This window comes from Ailuropoda melanoleuca, chromosome 4 (assembly GCF_002007445.2).
Source record: "Ailuropoda melanoleuca isolate Jingjing chromosome 4, ASM200744v2, whole genome shotgun sequence".
In the NCBI taxonomy this organism is placed as follows: domain Eukaryota; kingdom Metazoa; phylum Chordata; class Mammalia; order Carnivora; family Ursidae; genus Ailuropoda; species Ailuropoda melanoleuca.
Genome location: NC_048221.1, coordinates 122,896,045 through 122,914,384, shown reverse-complemented (window position 1 = coordinate 122,914,384; position 18,340 = coordinate 122,896,045). Strand labels below are relative to the sequence as shown.

The 18,340-nt window shown below is 40.6% G+C and overlaps 2 protein-coding genes across 2 annotated transcripts in view; one reads left to right on the top strand and one right to left on the bottom strand.

Moving 5' to 3' along the window:
- Positions 1-381: 381 nt before the first annotated feature.
- Positions 382-9,026, top strand: MRPL33 (mitochondrial ribosomal protein L33). Its single transcript, XM_002913761.4, has 4 exons — positions 382-532; positions 1,390-1,408; positions 3,133-3,239; positions 8,725-9,026. The coding sequence occupies exons 1-4, from the start codon at positions 511-513 to the stop codon at positions 8,772-8,774; spliced, it is 198 nt and encodes a 65-aa protein (XP_002913807.1). The 5' UTR covers positions 382-510; the 3' UTR covers positions 8,775-9,026.
- A 386-nt stretch (positions 9,027-9,412) lies between these two features.
- Positions 9,413-18,340, bottom strand: part of RBKS (ribokinase) — an 83,285-nt gene continuing 74,357 nt past the window's right edge. Inside the window, exon 8 of the mRNA XM_002913760.4 lies at positions 9,413-10,843. Within this exon, the coding sequence (XP_002913806.1) occupies positions 10,670-10,843 (174 nt within the window). The 3' untranslated portion in view covers positions 9,413-10,669. The remainder of the gene's footprint in view (positions 10,844-18,340) is intronic.

Genomic DNA, 18,340 nt, shown 5'->3' with positions numbered 1-18,340 from the left:
TATAACAGATAATTAAGGAGTGGGGGATATTCAGGTGGGAGTTCTAACTCCGAAGGGACTGAGAGCAGCTTTTAACCAGGCAGAGATGAAGTTGGATCGGGAGACGCAAAAGAAGGCAACATTTTAAGGAAATATGGGGGAGCCTGGTAGCCTGGAGCAGCTGAGAACCATACAGTTCCTGCAGCTTTAACGCAGGTGGTGGCGATTATTTAGTGAAAGTATGGAACAACCTAACTCTGACCCGGAAGTAAGAGGCAGGGATTGGGGCGTGAACCTCAGCGCTTGAAACTCTCTGCTAGGGAAGGGGACTCCAACCTCCGGTACCACAAAAGTAAAACGCCTGGCCTGTGAGGAACACAACATACCAGTGGCGTCAGGACCAGAGGCTTATGTGGGGGGCGTGGCTTCAGGCTGCTCTCGACGTCCTCTTCCGGAACAGGGCTGTGCCCCGGAAGCAGTTGTTTGCAGCGACTTTGGGCCCATTTAGGAGACTGTGGGAGTGTTGTCACCATGTTCCTGTCCGCGGTCACCTGTAAGTGGGGCTGGAGGTAGCGGCAGGGCCTGCGGCGAGGGCGGGAGAAAAGCACCGGGACGGTGCGGGGCCGGGTGCGCGCGCCGGCCGGGAAGCTGCCGCCGCGACTCTCCAGGCCTTCAGGACTACAGCGTCCGGCATGCCCTGCGGCGCACCGCCTTGCGGGGCGAGTGGTGCTTGGGGGTCTGCGGCGCTAGTTCTGTTCTCCTTGCGGTCCGGGACGGGGGCGGTCGAGTCTGGTCAGCAGGAGTGGGGCGCTTTCCTCCGTCTTCCGTACGGATGTGGTAGCACAATCCCTGCACGTCCGAACTGGGAAAAAAAACCTTAGAATTTTTAGTCCACTGGTTTCGAACTCTGAAGGTGAGGAAAAGGCTTGAGAAGGGCAGTGACTTACTCTAAGTCAATACAGCTGGGCTGGGAAAGAAGTGTCTGGCTCCCCGAGGCCGCGGTCTTCCCTGCAACCAGGCCAACCTCTAGCTTAGTTTCCCTCCTCCACCTGGTGTGATGGTCGTTGCGGTTTGCATAGGTTAACTTGTCAGATCAGTGGCTTGTTCCAGTGCAGATATTTTGCACCTTAGAAGAGGAACATGTGTAGCAGATCTTAGAGAGATTTGAAAAGTAACCGGTCCAACTGAAAAAAGATTGTGCAAAGCATTACATCCAGAATTGTGTTGGTTGAATCTTTGTCTTTCTAGAATTCTAGCGGGATCTCCACAAGCTAGGGAGTAGTTACTTGAGTGACAACCCATGGCAGACTTCGTCATTTACATATTTATTACAGACATATGAACTTTGTATAAGAAAGATAATAAGTTGCTATTTTCTTTTCTCTTTCAACCTTCCTCTCTGCGAGAAAGTTGCCAAGAGCAAGTCAAAGTAAGTAAGGTTTTCTTTTTTTAAAACTTTGTTTATGTCTGTTTTGTTTTTCCAGCGGCTGCCAGTACATCCTTATGTTAAACTAAGCATTTGGTCTCTATTTTCTGAAAGTTGGTTTGAGGATTGATTACTTGGTGAATTGTTCTGGCTCTGTGAACTCTTTCAAAAAATATTTTCCCTCCTGCCCAACTGACCTACTTAAGTGAGTGTTCAAATAATTGAAGGAACTCTTGCTGTCTTGTTCCTAAACAAACCATCAGGGTTCCCATGCTCTTTTTGGACTACCACCATATTTCTGTTTCCTCAGAGGGAGGGCTGAGGGCCATTTGTCTGGAGCCCACTACAGGAATCTGGCTGAACAAGCTGTGATTTGATTGAACTACAGTCAGTTTTAATGAGTTTTGTAATCCTTTGCATTCATGGAATAAGCAAAAAATAGCAAAGATTAAAGATTCTGTGCTGCACCAGAGAGACTATAAATACCAAACTGGCATCTCAAAATAAATTTTGTAGACAATAACTGAAGATTTTCTGTGTTAAAAATAGGAAAATTCTTCTCCAGAAAAAAAAAAGGAACATTCTAAAGCAGCCTTTGGTTACAACCAAGACACATCCCAGATCATAAAACTAGGTTTTTTGGATTAAAGTTAATGAAAAACATGTAAGTTAGTGTTTTCTCCCAGATAGCTTTAATTCATATTGCTTTTCCCACAGTCCAATTATTTATGTTAGAATTCCGCACCTCCAGGTTCTATAGGGCTCTCCCATGCCTTTGGTTTCTTTAGAGGTACTCCCTGCCTCTCATGTTCTTTGTATCCTTCTTGTGACATCTGTCAAATAGGTCTTGCCTTATAGCCTTGTATACACAACTCACCTTCCGTACTATACTGTTGGTTCCTGGAGTGGGGAGGGGCAGCCTTACAGGGCTTTGCATTTCCCATAGTGCATTCCACAGAGTAAGCACTTAATAGGCATTTGTTAAATTTTTTTGAAAGAATGACTGTTGTCTTAATTAACAAATATTGTGTGCTTCTTATGTATGAGGCACTGTGCTGGACATTGAAAGGGAGGCAAAGATGTGTAATGTATTTGTAGATGCTATAAATTCTTTTTGGAATTAGATGAGAAATAAAATAGCATGGTCTACATAGGGAAGCCAGACACATGAAAAAGTAACAGTACAAGGTATTAAAGGGTCTAATGAGGCAAAACATGAGCCCTATGTTTTGGATGACTGTAAGTTAAACGAAATATGAAGGGGAGCAAGGTTTTACATGTCAGCAGTGTAAAAGTTCCAATCTTTTTATTTTGTCTCTTCTGATGGTATTCCTATTGCGCATCCTGGAAGATAGGGCTCTTTTGAGATAGCCATCTTTATGATTTCCTAACTGGCCAGCTAGGGTTACCAATACTTTTGTATTTTCCCCCTTCCTGACTTCTGCTCCTTCTAAGTGGTGGGCATCTGAGTCTGTTCCCACAATGTGGTTTGATTTTGTTGATTGGTTAATTGATTACTAAAGCACTCTACAATGAAACAGACCTTGGGAATCAGAGCCATTGAAATTGTGGTTTATGGAAAATGTAGGCTTAGAACTGAACCTTCTTAGGGCTAAGTGATATCCCACCACTAATACTACTGTACAGAGTTCTCAAAATGTGCCGTCCTCCCATGACGGATTTTAGTCTATTTCCTCAGCTTGTAATAGCTTATTTTTAAATCTTAGAACCATTCTGGTGAAAATGCTGAGCCAAGCTGGGACAGGTTACTCCTTCAACACTAAGAGAAGCCGACTACGGGAGAAACTGACTCTCTTGCATTATGATCCAATTGGTAAGATTCAGAGAAATTACTCCACAATAAATTCAGATGCTTTCAAGGCCTGCTGCCCTTTCCAGACCAATGCTTAACATGTCTTGGCAGTTTTGTGGTCCCTTTAGCTCTGTAGCATTCAGTGAATGAGTGAGTACTGAATGTTTACTGTAGTGCCAGTTACTGTCCCAGGTGCCGGGATACATGAGGACACATTCAGGCTCAGTCTCTGCATTCTTGATACTTACAGTCTGGTTTGGAAGGGAGAGAAAGAAAGAAAAATAATGTTCCGCTCAGTGCTTTGAGAGACACAAGCAGGATGCTGAGATACCATAAAGGTGGGGAGAGGCAGAGTCCACCTTTATCCTATCCTTTAGATAGGATAGATCTGGAAAGAAACCAGCCATATTAAGAGAATAGGTGATACTGTTCTGGAAACAGAAAGAAAAGAGTCTTGTCTTCAGGTGAGGATGGAATATTTTCCCGAGATCATCTAACAGTGGCAAGCGGTTAGATCCAGATTTGAATTAAAGGAGTATGGTATCTATATTATTAGTGCAGGAAGGTAAGAAATGTCATTTTCCATTTTGTACCATCTGCTAAAATGCCATAATAAATGGTAACTTTAAATGGTCTCAATAGAGGGGCGCCTGGGTGGTTCAGTCGGTTAAGCGTCTATCTTCAGCTCAGGTCATGATTCCAGGGTCCTGCTCAGCGGGGAGCCTGATTCTCCCTCTGCTTCTTCCTGCCACTCCCCCTGGTTGTGTTCTCTCTCTCTCAATAGCTCTCTCTCTGTGTCAAATAAATAAATAAAAATCTTCAAAAAAAAAAAAAAAGATGGAAGTATTTGTCCAAAAGAGACAAGTGTTCCCAAGGCCAGATTGCCTGCTTACAAACAAAAGACAGCAGCTGATTGCTATTGGTAGAAGCCCAATTTTGTTTTTGGATTTCGTGAGCAGATTTATATAAAGTAAACTAGCAAACAGATTATTTATTTTAAAATTCCAGGCCATTTGTTTCATTTTTGTGCCCTTGGTTCTGAACAGCCTCTCGATAATTGCTTCTTAATAAGAACTGTACTGGAGCCTCTGGGTTGGTGACCGTGTGGTGACTATGGGAGAGACCTGCTGGGAGAGGGCGTAGAGGCTGTGCGCCCCTTCCCCATATCTGCCCTGTGCGTCACTTCCATCTGGCTGCTCCTGAGTTGTTAATCACTGGTAGCTGGTATCAAGGTTTTTCTTCTTCTTTTTTAATCGTGCTATGTTATCTTTAAGTATAAAGACTTCAGTCTGACACCACCTACAGACCATGTTACCCACTGCTCTGGCTGCCAGTCTCTTGTCTCTCTCCTAAGCAGTGGTGAGGCAGATATCCTTTCCACGGGGAAGAGAAATGATAGTTTGTTGCCTTTGCCAATAACTAAAATGTTGGCGAGCCGGTGGCAAAGCTCTTGGATTGGCATCTTTGATGTGAACTACATCAAGAGAACCAGGGTGTCTATCTCTATCTGTGATCACACCACTTCTTCCCAGGTTAGCACCTCTGGTCACCATACATAGATTACCAGTGTCAAACTTGATGACATCAGTCTCCAAATCAATCTGAATGGTGTCCTTCACCTTGACGAGGGGATCAGGATAGCAGATGGTGCGAGCGTCATGGGTCTCCAGGTGAGGGATTCCTTTCATCCCCACAAAGATCTTCCTCACTTTGCACAACTTCTACTTGGCCTTCTCAGGTGTAATATGATGTACAGCAAAGCGACCCTTGGTGTCCTGCGTCAGACGGAAATTCTCGCCAGTCTTGTCAATGCTGATGACATCCATAAAATCAACAGGGTAGATTATATCAGTTCAGACCTTGCCATCAGTCTTAATAAAACCCTGCATACAGATCTTCTTTCCTTCCTCTCCTGGTAGGGCATATTTCAGTCTGTTCCTTAGGGAAATGATGAGAGGGAGACATTCTCTCCGTTTATGGGGACCAGTAGATGGATGAAGAGCAAACACAGCGGTCAGTTTATCATCATCCCATGCTTTGGAGCCACCACACACTCCAGATGCTTCTTGGGACCGCCAGCCATGGCTATGCTAGGCACGAAAAGAGAGCAGAATTGAGCTGCATTGTAAGATACCCAACTGGTGATCAGAATTGAATTGGTACCAGACTCTTATTTCCCCAAATTAATCCATTATATGATGAAAGACAGATACTTAACCTCATAAGCAGCTTTTTTATTAACTAAGGATAAGCACTCATAGACTCTCACTTCTGGCCAAGATGGAATAATAGGAACCGAATCTCCCTTCTCCCTGGAAACAACAACAAAAGGACAGTATAGGCAATAAAAGACAGTGATCCCTGAAAGAAAGGAGACAAACGAGTGTTTGTGAATAATCAGACAAAATGGAAAATTCTGTCTTGTTTGCTTACCTACACAAGCCTCGTATCTTCAGATAGCATGAACACAAGCACCTGTACTCTCCAGGCATCTCTGTTTTATAGATGAGGAATCTGATGCCAAGGATCTTAATCAAGGACACACAGCTAAACTATGTTACAAAGATTTGAACTCAAGACTGTTGGACTCCAAAGCCCGGGCCCTAAACTACTCTGTGTATTCATGAGAGGTTTCACACGAGGCTGAAACCTACCTTCCAGTGCCTGACTTCTGGACAGGCTCTTAGTGCAAATCCCGGCTAACAGCTGCATTCACAGCTGCCTTCAGTGTTGGTACAGAAGGTCTCACAACCACTGCTGGACCATTCATTATGCTGCATTCATCAATGTCTAAGAAAAATAAAAACACCTTGGAGAAAAAAAAAAAGGTCTCTGCCAGTGTGAGGAGGCATATAAAAAAGGGCTCTGAGAAGCCCAGTTGTAAAATTGGATGATTTCCATTCTTAAACAGGAATAAAATTCCCTGCTGTTTTTATGGTGTTAAAATTTCTTGTCATTGTTTATCATAATACAGAAGGAATTCTAGGTTTGTACCTGATGATTGGGAGTCCGAGTTTCAGGATGATACCTCGTATGGTAGAAAAATTATTAGAATGAGAGGGTATGTGTCTTAGTCCTTTTGGGCTGGTATAACAAAATACCACAGACTAGGTGGCTTATAAACAACGGAAATTTATTTCTCAGAGTTTTGGGGCCTGGGAAGTCCTAAGATCAAAGTGCCAGCCTGGTTGCTTTCTGGTGAAGGCCCTCTTCCTGGTTTGCAGCCTGTGCCTTGTTGTGTCCTCACACAGTGGAAGGGCAGGCAAGCATCGTGGGGTCTCTTACAATGCATTAATCCCATTCATGAATACACCCTCGTGACCAAAGCCCCTCCCAGAGGCCCCACTTCCTAATACCAGTGTGTTTGGGGTTTAGGATTTCAACATATGAATTTGGGGCAGGGGGGCACAAATATTCAGACCTAGCAATACAATACTGAGTTGGTGTGATACTTTTCTCCCTCTGATTTCTTTGTGTCAGCTGGTGAAAACTCAAAGTGATGCACTTTACAGTAATTGTTTTTCTAGCATTTAGCTCCCTTATTTTTAGGAACTTGTACAACATTAATGTTACTTGAATAACCTTTTATATTTTCAGTATGAAAATGTATCAGGATTTTCATCCTTAGTATAGAGGTGTTAGGAACTTGTTATTTGTCAGATTGATTTTAAGTTTTGAGACTGGGAAAGAACACAACCATGAACAATTCTGATCATAAGTTGAAAGTGGGAGAGAAGATTCATATGTAAATTTCAAACAGACTGTTAGAACTTTTCTGATAAGGAATGGTCTAAGCCTTGACAGCACAACTTTGCCTTTTCTGAAGAGAATGTTCTGGGATAGTGGACTGCCTGGCTTTCTGCCCACCTACTGAATGCCTTGGAGGCTAGCATGATGCTGTTCGCCTTGGGGCCTGCCCCCTTGCCCAAGGTACCAAATAGCTTGGCAGTCCTCCCAGCAAATGGTTAGTTTAAGGGTAATGTTTTGTTAGTCTGCTTTATAAAGGAAATCAGAAAAGTTCCCAATTATTTGAGCATTTCATAGTATACTCTGGCTAGAACCAGCCTCTGCCTTTTCAAACTCCTTTTCCTCGTATAAAACTAGATACTAATTTCCAAGGAGGAAGGATTAAAGGCTGAGGCATAAGCTTATTAAACTTTTATAAATATATGAAGGCGTATCATGAAGAAAATGAAAACTTGTCAGTTTTGATTCCTTGGATGACTAAACAAGACAATATAGACTTTAATTGAAGTAGAATAGATTTAGGTTAGATGTAAGGAAAGAACTTGACAGATTCATTCTTCTATGAATTAGGCAGCAAATATTTTGACAGAAAATTTATGTTTATGATTATGGATAGCAGTGTGTCATTTCAATTCAACTATCTCGCAACAACCCTGTGCGGGAGATGGAGTTATCCACACCCCTAGGGAAGTAAACTGAAGGCAGAGCATTTTGAGAAATTTGCCCAAGGACTCACAGCAGGTATAAATGGTAGAGCCAGGGTTTAAACCCAATCTTTTCAACTCCACGCTCCCTATTTTTTCTATGACATGGAGCCAAATTAATCTTCCTATTACTATTTTTTAAATTGGTAAGTGCTATAAGGCATTATAGGAACAGCATCCAGTCTCCGATCTTTTATCCAGGCAATTAGTACTTCTCTAAAGATTTTATTTTTATTTATTTTAGAGCATGTGTGTGTGCGTGCATACACACGCATGCACACACATATACATAGTATTGGGGGGAGGGTAGAGGGGAAGGGAGAGGAAGAGAGAATCTTGAGCAGACTCTGGGCTGAGCACAGAGCCTGAAGCGGGGCTCGATCTCTGACCCTGAGATCATGACCTGAGCTGAAACCAAGAGTTGAATGCTCAACTGACTGAGCCATCTAGGCGCCCCAGGCAATTAGTACTTTTGTTTTGGTTTTGTTTTAGAGAGCTGTCCTCTGTTATGATATTTTCAATAATGAGATTTTGGTTATAATTTTCATTTTATTACCATACTAGAAAATCCATATTTGGGTATTACACCATCTCTGGAAAGTACATGGTTTGATGTGTATTTACTCCTCTAGCCAGACTGCCTTTTCTTCTGTGGTCTACTCAGTTCTTGTTGCTTTTTTCTCTGGAGTCCAGCTCTCAGTCTGGTCTTGCTCATCTGCAAGAGTGTTCATTAACTGGGTGAAGACATTGTTTTCCATGTTTTGTTCCTAGTTTGTTTTTTGATTTGGCTGTTTCACATTGGGTGAGAAATCACCTGGTGGGGTACCAAAGATGCCACCGATCAGCTGGGGAGCCTTCCCTTGATTTCCTTCCCATTTTCTCTAGGTTTCTCTGGCCTCTGGGACCGAGGAACTGAGTTTGCACATCTGTTCATCCCCATGTCAGAGGATTAGTAAAATAAGAGAAAGGAGAGTGCTTGTGGTCTGATAGGTATTTTTATTTGAAAACGGTGATGAAACTTTCCATCTTCGCTACAACCCATTTTTCTCTTACAGTGAAAACAAAAGTCCTCTTTGTGGAACAGAAGAAAATACGCTCCCTCTAAACAAAGGATCGAAAACGAATTTGATTTATAAATGAGAAGACTGAGGGCGGGATACTGATTCAGAAATTCTGCAGCATATAATAAAAGAAGAGGAAATGGCACGGAATCCCTGCCTCCTGTGATTTGAAGGCCATTGTGAAGAAAAACAATGTACTGAAAGAAAGTTCTTCATATTAGGACATGTATCATTGCATCACATTTATTTATCTTTCTGGATATTTTTATAGCCCTTAATAAAAAATATTAAAATAGCCCGTGCTATTGTCTCTTAGTGATGTTTTCCCCCACTCTTTGAAATAAAAAACAGCTACATTACTAAAGAATAACCATTGTTCATATAAAAGAAAGTTTCCATAATGAAACTTGTGCAAGACTTTCCAGTCTGCTCCCCTTTGTACTTCATAGGAAAGGCAGAGTCACTCTCCAGAGTGATCGTGAAAAAACTCCCATGTAGTAACAGAGAGGGTAACGGTGAACAGGAATAAAGGGGCCAGCCTTGTAACACAAAAGAAACCGTGAGAACTTTTGTGCTTATATAATTAGGAAAAATGCTATTGGTCCATATTCTCAAACTCTGGACACTGAAGCAGTATCTAGGAGTTTCTAGGAATGCTTTGGACTCCCTTTATCTTTTAGGGTTCTTTTTTTTTTTTTTTTTTAAAGAAGAGCTACAGTGTATTTCCATAGAACCATGGCTAGGGGTTCTGGGGCATGGTACCACACAGCCAACCAACTTGGAAATTCTACTGATAATCCCTAATGTTCAGGTAAGGTAAGACTGCCCTACCCAGATCCGCATATTTTCTCACTCAAGCTATTGTTTCCTACAGATTTTCAGAAATACTCCGTTTTGTCCTTAGCACATTAATGAATGTAAGAAGGATCAGCTTTTATTCTGGGTTCTGCTGCTTCATATCCAACACCATTTAAAGCATTTACGTAGAAGAGTGATGGCATGCCTACCAGGGGCTCAAGCAGGACAAAACCAACATTCCAAAGTAACAGGTGTTTCCTCTCCGTGGCCCAGTCTGTCTATGGAGGATATGCAAGAGTAGCTTTCTGAAACTGGAATCAGATGTAGACACTTGCTGAGTCTCGGGGGCTTGGGGCATTCGAGTCAATCAGCTATTTTCTGGCCTCTTTTGTTAGAGCTCTGGTTCAAAGCAGTAACATGAGATCTTGGCTATTTTTCGGTTGAAACTATACATAGTGATTTTGGGTCACAAGGAGAATCCTTCACCTATAGCCAAGCCTGCTATAAAGGGTCTGTGACATACATGAATCGCCATTAAAAAAAGCACAACAACAACAAAAAATCTGGCTTAACAAATGACTTGTCTATTCAGCACATGAGCTGAGTGTGGCCCACAGGTGGTGTTTACATTAAAAAAAAATCAATTGCTGATATTTAACCATTGAAAAAATTTCAATAAACATCCAAACTTCTGGCTTTTCTTGCAAAACAGAGGCTTTGACACACACCGAATATCAACTGTCTCTCTTAGGAACTGCTTGAACAGTCATGTGCTCCCGTCCCTTAACATTCTCCGCTCGGACTCTAGACATTGTTGTCCACAAGCCCTGCTCTATGGTGGACATACAGAGTTCACGATCTCTTGGCAAGTGAGTTTTCTGGTTCCTGATCGTGGTAATGTTTGTACAGGTCCTGGTCGTGGAATCCTTAATTTTGGTTGGCTCTTGCAAATACATGGAAAAGCGAAGAAACCACCATTATAAAACAGTAAATGAAAGCCTGAGGATGACTTCATAAGTGAACATATTTGCGAAGAAAGGAGAAGAGGATATTTTATAGTAAGCTGCTAGCTAAGACAGGTCACCTCCCTCCCCCCAGTACATTTTATTTCCAGGTACATTTATTTTAGGGTTAGTAGCAATCAAAACAGATCAAGTGGCAGGTCTTTTTTGTATGGATACGATGACTGTGTTCCTGCAGCCTGGACACTGACTGCTGCGATGAAATTGGATCTCTTGAGCATTTCTTCCAAGGACAGATTTGGGTAGTAAGCCAGGTAGAAGGCCAAAGCCCCCACAAAACTGTCACCAGCGCCCTGTAATTAAAAGCACAGTTGTGGAGATAAGCATGTAGTCACCTGGTGCCCAGACCGTATTTTCGAAATATTTAAGTACACCTTTTATTTTAGAAGAGCTTCAGATTTACATAAAAGGTAAAAGGATAGTACACGGGTTTCCATATACCCTACATCCAGTTCTCGTAACGTCTGGTAACCTCTGGTAATGCCGTACATTTGTCATAATGAATGATATGGTATTGATACTAGCTGAACTCCATACTTTATTTGGATTTCTCCAGTTTTGCTTAATGTCCTTTTTCTGTCCCGGGATCTCCTCCAGGATACCCTATTACATTTAGTTGTCATGTCTCCTTAGATTCCTGTGGGCTGTGACAGTTTCTTGGACATTCTTTTTCAGCGACCTTGATAGTTTTAAGGACTGGTCAGATATTTTGTAGAATGTGCCTCAGTTGGGATCTGTCTGTGTTCCTCATAGTCAGGCTGTGGTTATGGTTTTTGGGAGGAAGACCACAGAGGTGAAGTGTCATTCTCTCATCACATATATCAAGGGTACATATTGTCAACAGGACTTGTCACTGATAATGTTAATCTTGATTACTCGGCTAAGGCAGTTTTTGCCAGGTTTCTCCACTGTAAAGTTATTTTCCTCCCTCTTTTCATACAGTACTCTTTGGAAGCAAGTCACTAAGTGTAGTCCACAATTATGGGGTAGGGCAGAGTATTATTTGGAATTCTCTACGGGAAATTTGTCCCCCCCCCAACTTGTTCAGTCACCTAATTATATCTGAATGAACTCATGGGTCTTTTAAAAAATTTATTTATTCTTTGGGCTATAATCCAGTACTACATTATTTCATTGCTCAAATCATTCCAGCTTTGGCCAGAGGGAGCCCTTTCAGTTGGCTCCTGTGTCCCTCTGACAGACCCCCATTGTTCTGTTTTTTTGAGTGCTTTACTTTCTGATAGTAAGATGCTCCAGGTTCATCTTGTGTATTCTCTGCTTTAGTCCTAGAATTAGCCATTTCTCCATTAAAGTGGATGCAGAATGTGGTGAGAGCTATTCAGATGATATTATTTTCAAACTAAATATAGGGACAAAACAGTTTCTTTCCTTTTTCTCTGAAGCTCCAAAGGTCTGAGTTGGTAGAGCACATATATGGACCCACAGAAATAGAAAATACCAAAGAAAGTCTGTTGACTTCCGCCTCAGGCAGGGTAATACCTAGTCATGTGTTCACCTAACAAAAATCATTCTGGTATTTAATAGCGTTCAGGGTCATTTCCCAGTTTTTCCTATTTGTTGTTCCTTACACCTAGGGGTTTTCATAACAAATCTTGAGGGTATACTTCAGGCTTCATGAAGAGCCTTCACATGCAAGATTGTTCCAGTTGCAGTTCCAGTTCCAGTTGCTATTTCATGAGCTATATGCCCAGGACAGTGATGGGTGCTAGTAAAGGGGTAGAATCCATTGTGGATTAAATGCTAAGTCATGTGGCAGAGTTTATAAGTGCTGCTGGATCCTAAGAAAGAGTTTGAAGACTGTCTCCCTGAATAAGGGAGTTCTTATGGATGAGACAGTTTTATAGAGAAGAAAGGCCTCAAGGAACAAAGACACAGGAGGAGGAAGGAACAGAGTGAGCTCATGAGACAGTGAATGGCTTTAAGGAGAATGACATTTCCCCTTGTTTACACAGATAAAGCAGTCAGTATTAAACTTGCCAAGGAGTCATAGTAACACAGGTGTGAATTCAACACTTTCCTTCCTCCCGTAAATGTTTTCTGAGTGCCCAAAATGTGTCAGGTGCCATACTAGATGCTTTGCAATTGTTTATATCAGTCTTTCCTGACGGAAACAATGGACAAAAAGAGACATGGCTCTTACTCTCCATTAGTTTACAGCAGAGCAATGCAACAGTATTAATATTTGGTTTTATTGTTTACAAGGAAGAGGGACAGTATTTTTTCCTTTATGCATCTTTTATATTACTGCTTAAGCTTATTGTTATAAGCTTATATTTTTCCAAAAAAAAACCTTAAGAGAATAAAAATATTTCATGAATAGGTAAGTCATGTTTCTGTACCTCTCTCACCTTTAACTTGTAGCCTGACCAGTGCAAAGGCACAGGGCTGAGGGGAAACATTCTAGCATCACTGCCAGAAATGAGTTTTATATACTCCTGTTGGCTGGGGGTGTATTTAGCTGCACACAAGATCTGTAAGAAAGTATGTAAGGCATTGTACTTACATCTGAAAGACTAATGAGATAATTTAAGTTGCTTCCCATTATAGCCAAAGCCAGGGAAACACAGTGTTTGGTAGAACTGTGTGTGTCGGAAGCATTATTTAGGCAACAGTGATTTTCACAACTTGATTTCCTTTCATTCTTAGTGCTACACACTATGTTGGTAGAGACTGCAAAGGTAAACTGTTCCTGTATTAAAAATAGTTTCCCCACAAAGAAAACTCTAAGTTTGATAGCTTCATTGAGAATTCTAGCAAATGTTTAAGTAAGAAATAATACTAATTCTACCCAAGTTCTTTCTGAAAGTAGTCAAGGAAACACTTTCCAGATCATTTTGTAGTGCTATCATTAGTGTGATACCAAAACCAGAAAATGACAATTCAAGGAAAAAAAATCAGTATTTCTCATGAACTTAGATGCAAAAACCTTAAAAAAAATTAGTAAATTCTACACCCATTTATAATAAAAATTCAGCAAATTTGAAATAGAAGGTATAACTTGATCTTGATAAAGAGCATTTATAAAAAATCCACAGTGAGCATCATACTTAATGAGAAGATTGAATGATTTTTCCCTGATACTGGAAACAAATCAAGGATGTCTGTACTCACTACTTCTATTTGACATCATACTGGATTGCCAGCCAGTGCAATAAGGACAAAAAAAAAAAAAAAGGCAAGCAGATTTGAAAGGAAGAAGTAAAACTCTTTCTTAGCAGATGGCATAAAAAAAATCCCAAGAAATCCAGCAAAAAAGCTACTAGAAATACTAGATTTAGCAAGGTCAGGATACAAAGTCAACATAAAAAAATCAATTGTATCTGTATATAGTAGCAATGAACAGGAAAAAATTTAAATTTTCAAAACACACCACTACCTTAGCATCAAAAATATGAAGTGTTTAGGGTTAAGTGAATCTGTGCAATATGAATGAATATGTGCAAGACTGATACACTCTTACTATGGAAAGTAAAAGAGATTAATGAAAAAAATAAATGGAGAGATAAACCATGTTCATGAACTGGAAAACTCAATATTGTTAACATGTCAATTCTTCCTAAACTGACATATAGATTCACTGTAATTCCAATAAAAAATTCCCAGTTAGACATTTTTAGAAATTGGTAAATTGATTTCTAAAATTTATATGGAAATACAAAGGTCCTAGGATAGATAAAACAATTTTGAAAAAGAACAAAGTTGGAGGATGTAAACTGATTTCAAGACTTAGCATAAGATACAGTAATCAGACAGTGAGATATCGATGTAAAGACAGACACTGTAGATCACTTGAACAGAAAGAGTCTGTAAATAAGACCAGCAGCTTATTTTTAACAAGGTAATTCAGTGGAGGGAAGGATAGCTTTTTCAACAAATGATGCTAGAAGAAATGGACTCCATATGGAAAAACGTGAACCTTCACACCATACACAAAAATTAACTGCAAATGGTCCATAGACCCACATATAAGGGTTAAAACAACAAAACATCTAGAAGAAAATAGAGGAGAAAATCTTTGTAACCCTGTGTTAGGCAGATTTATTAGGATATCAAAAGCACAAAGCACTTAAAAAACTGATAAATCTGACTTTATCAAAATTTAAAACTTTTGTCCTTTAAAAGAATACCAAAAGACAAGCTGTGAACTGGGAGAAAATACTTGTAAAACATACATCTGATGGGGTGTCTGGGTGGCTCAGTTGGTTAAGGTTAACCTGATTTTGGTTCAGGTCATGATCTCAGAGTTCTGGGATTGAGCTCCGTGTCAGGCTCCATGCTCAGCAGGGAGTCTGCTTGTCCCTCGCCCTCGCCCTCTGCCTGGCCCCTGCTCGTTCTCTCTCTCTCTCTCTCTCATAAATAGATAAAATCTTAAACCCATATATCTGATAAAGCATTATTATATTTCAATAGTGCAACCCCAAAAGATAAAAACCCCAATAAAAATGGGCAAAAGATTTGAACAGAGACTTCATCAAAGAAGATATACGATGGCAAATAAGTATATAGAAAGATGCTCAACATCATTTAACATTAGGGAAGTGCAGATTAAAAACACAATGAGGTAATACTATGTACCCAATAGAAAGGCTAAATTAAAAAGATTGAAAATAATGACTTTTGTTCCAGTGGAACAACTGGAATTCTTATCTGTTGTGGAAATGCAAAATGATACAGCCACTTTGGAAAATAGTTTTGGCAGTTTCTTAACATTATTCAGCAAACACTTATCATATAGCCTAGCAGTTCTCCTCTTAGGTATTTATGTAAGAGGAATGGAAACATATGCACATGAAGATTTATATGTGAATGTTTATAGGAGCTTTATAATTGCTCCAAATTGGAAACAATCCAGATATCCTTGAACGGGTGAATGGGTAAACTGTGGTACATCCATAGAGTGGAACACTACTTAGCAATAGAAAGGAACAAATTGCTTATATAACATGGGTGAATCTCAAAAGCATTACCTTAAGTGAAAGAAGCCAGACACAAAAGACTACATACTATATTGTATGATTTCATTTATATGAAATTCTAGAAAAGGCAAAAGTATATCAACAAAAAGCAGACCAGGGGCTGGAGAATATCAACTCCACAGGGGCTGCACAGGGAACTTTCAGGAGTGACAGAAAGTTCTGTAATTATGATTGGTGGTTAAATGATTCTACATTTGTCAAAACTCATTGAATCTTACACTTAAAATGGGGTGAAATTATGTATGAAAATGGTATTTAATAAAGCTGATTTTTATATAGGCAGGGTTGGGGGAGAGGGGGCACTGAGTCATGCAGGAGTGTAATGTAAGGTTTGGAAACTTCGGCAGTATCTAAGTGCCCTCGGCTTATTGCTGATTAAAGTGCATGGTTTGGATAATTTTTGAGACTTCCTTTGGGCCAAGGTTAATTAAGTGTTACGACTGGCCTATAGGAACCTATCAGGCCTTATATTGTGAGCCCTAATTCCACCTCTGCCTTTCTACTATAGGTGTTTCTCTTCTAGCAGTGTGGCTTTGAAGTTGAATAGATTTGTATTTGAATCTTGGCTTTGCCACTTACTAGCACTGTGACATTGGGAAAACTAACGTAAATTCTCTGTGACTTAGTTTTCTCATAAATAATGAAATGAATAATATCTCATAGGGATTTTGTGAATCTGTCATTCCCTGCTTCTCAGTTTTCTTAACAAATTCAGTTCACAGAACTCATGTTGCTACTTTAACTTAACCTTCCCACCTTACTCCCCTATTCATTCCCATCACCCTGCCCTTTCCCCACCCCATGCCCCCCTTTCTGTGTCCAGTCATGAAGTATGATCATGCCACTCTTCTTTACCTTCCCATGTCTTCCTGCAAAACCCCCTTCCTTTCTCTCTTTAGAAGGGCCTGCTCCCTTATGTCTTCTCAGGGTATCCCATTTTGCCACAGCTACTTAAGAACACTTTGATAACCTGTGTTTAACCAAAAATCCCCATAAAAAGTTCAGTTTTCTATTTCCTGTTTGCCTTTGTAAATAGTGGGGGTGTACGTTAAATGTTCAAGCCCACATCAAAAAAGAAATCTGCTTGCAATGAGGTTGACCCATCCACAAATGCAGAAGTGATTTATAGAAGGGATGGATAATAGATAAATTGTTAACAATCACTTGCAAATATATTAAGAATCCACGAGTCTGGGGTAGCTGGGTGGCACAGGTGGTTAAGGATCCAACTCATGGTTTTGGCACAGGTTGTGATCTTGGGGTCATGGGATCAAGCTCTGAGTCAGGCTCTGAGCTCAGTGTGGAGTCCACTTGGGACTCCTTCACCCTCCGCCCCTCCCCTGAATACATAAATCAATCTTAAAAAATAAAGAAAAAAGAATCTTCGAGTCTATACTGATTTTAAATAGATAAATGAGAAAATAATGTAGAAGGGACAGCTCTTCCTTAAAGTAAAATGCCAATTAATAAATACAGAAGTTGGAAAAATCACCACTTTGCAACTGTCACAGTAATAACTGATTCAGGCAAGAATCATCAATGGATGTTTTTGAAACTGCTGGATAAAGGTTTGATGCGGATACAGTATTTACAAGTTTGAAAGTATTTCCATACAGATGGCCTGTTCGTCACAGATAATGGTCTAGTGGAGAAACGTAGGGGACAGCACCTTGACCAAGTGAGCAACATACCAATAATGAGACAAACTGCCATCGCACGATCCCCTATGTGGGGTCCTGACAAGGACATAATGTCACTTGTGTAGTATTCCTGCCTAAAATGCGTTAGCTAACTTGGATCACAGGGAGGCACTGGACAAACCTAAATGGAGAAAAATTCGACAAAACAATGAGCTTGTGCTTTTCAAAAAAATACCAATATCATGAAAGACAAGGTTGAGGATCTGCTTTCTGTTAAAGGAGCCTAAAAGAGCATGGCAATTAAATGCCACACATTCTCTTGGATTGCCTCCTGAACCAAAAAAACTATAAAAAACACGTCTGAGACATTGCTGGACTCTGCATATAAGATTATTTCAGTGTTAAGTTTCCTGCATTTGATAATTATATTGTAGTTTTGTTCATGTCCTTGTTCTCGGAAGGTCTCTCCCGGAGTCGTAAGAGGTGAAGAGTCATGATGTCTGCAACTTACTCTGGAATGGCTCATCCAAAAAAAGTATATTTAGGCACTTTGAGAGGCAGCAATAGAACAAATGTGACAAAATGCTCATCCCTGGTGAACCTCTGCAGGGTATACAGGCCTATGACAACTTGTCTGTCAGTTTGACTTAGGGAAGCAAACATTTTAAAGTTTTAATAAAAGAAATTTTACTAAAGAAGTTTTAAAAATCAACATCGGTCACTCTTTGTGAATTTACAAATGAGCCAATTTCAGCCTGTGAATAATTTTCCTTTCTCTTAATTCAATTAAGTGGGCATCTACTCCAAGTCGGGGTGCAATGAATGAGAGATGCCCCTTCCTGCATTGAGAATCCCCGTCTCATCCAGGCGGTTTCCCTTGCAACGAAGGACTAGGCAATGACATCCACCTGAAAGTTAAGGGGACTGGGAGGAACTTTCTGGCCAGGACAGTGACTGCAGAAAAACAGGTCCAAGATGGTAGTGGCAGCATCGTGGTGAAAGCATCCAGCGCCTCGTGCCAGGACCGCAACTGGGCTGTTGTTTTCAACCAAGAACTTCGACTGAGGTGACACCCATATGTTCAAGCCTTAGGAGAGGTCAGCAATCCTGTCTAGTTCTTTCCTTGACTCCTCAGAGTTATACAACCCTCATA

What these genes read in the sequence shown, in the direction of transcription:
- MRPL33 (XM_002913761.4), top strand. Translation starts at nt 511, where the DNA reads ATGTTCCTGTCCGCGGTCACCT. An exon ending in CTTGCATTATGATCCAATTG is followed by an intron (nt 3,240 to 8,724) that starts GTAAGATTCAGA and finishes TTTCTCTTACAG; the next exon opens with TGAAAACAAAAGTCCTCTTT.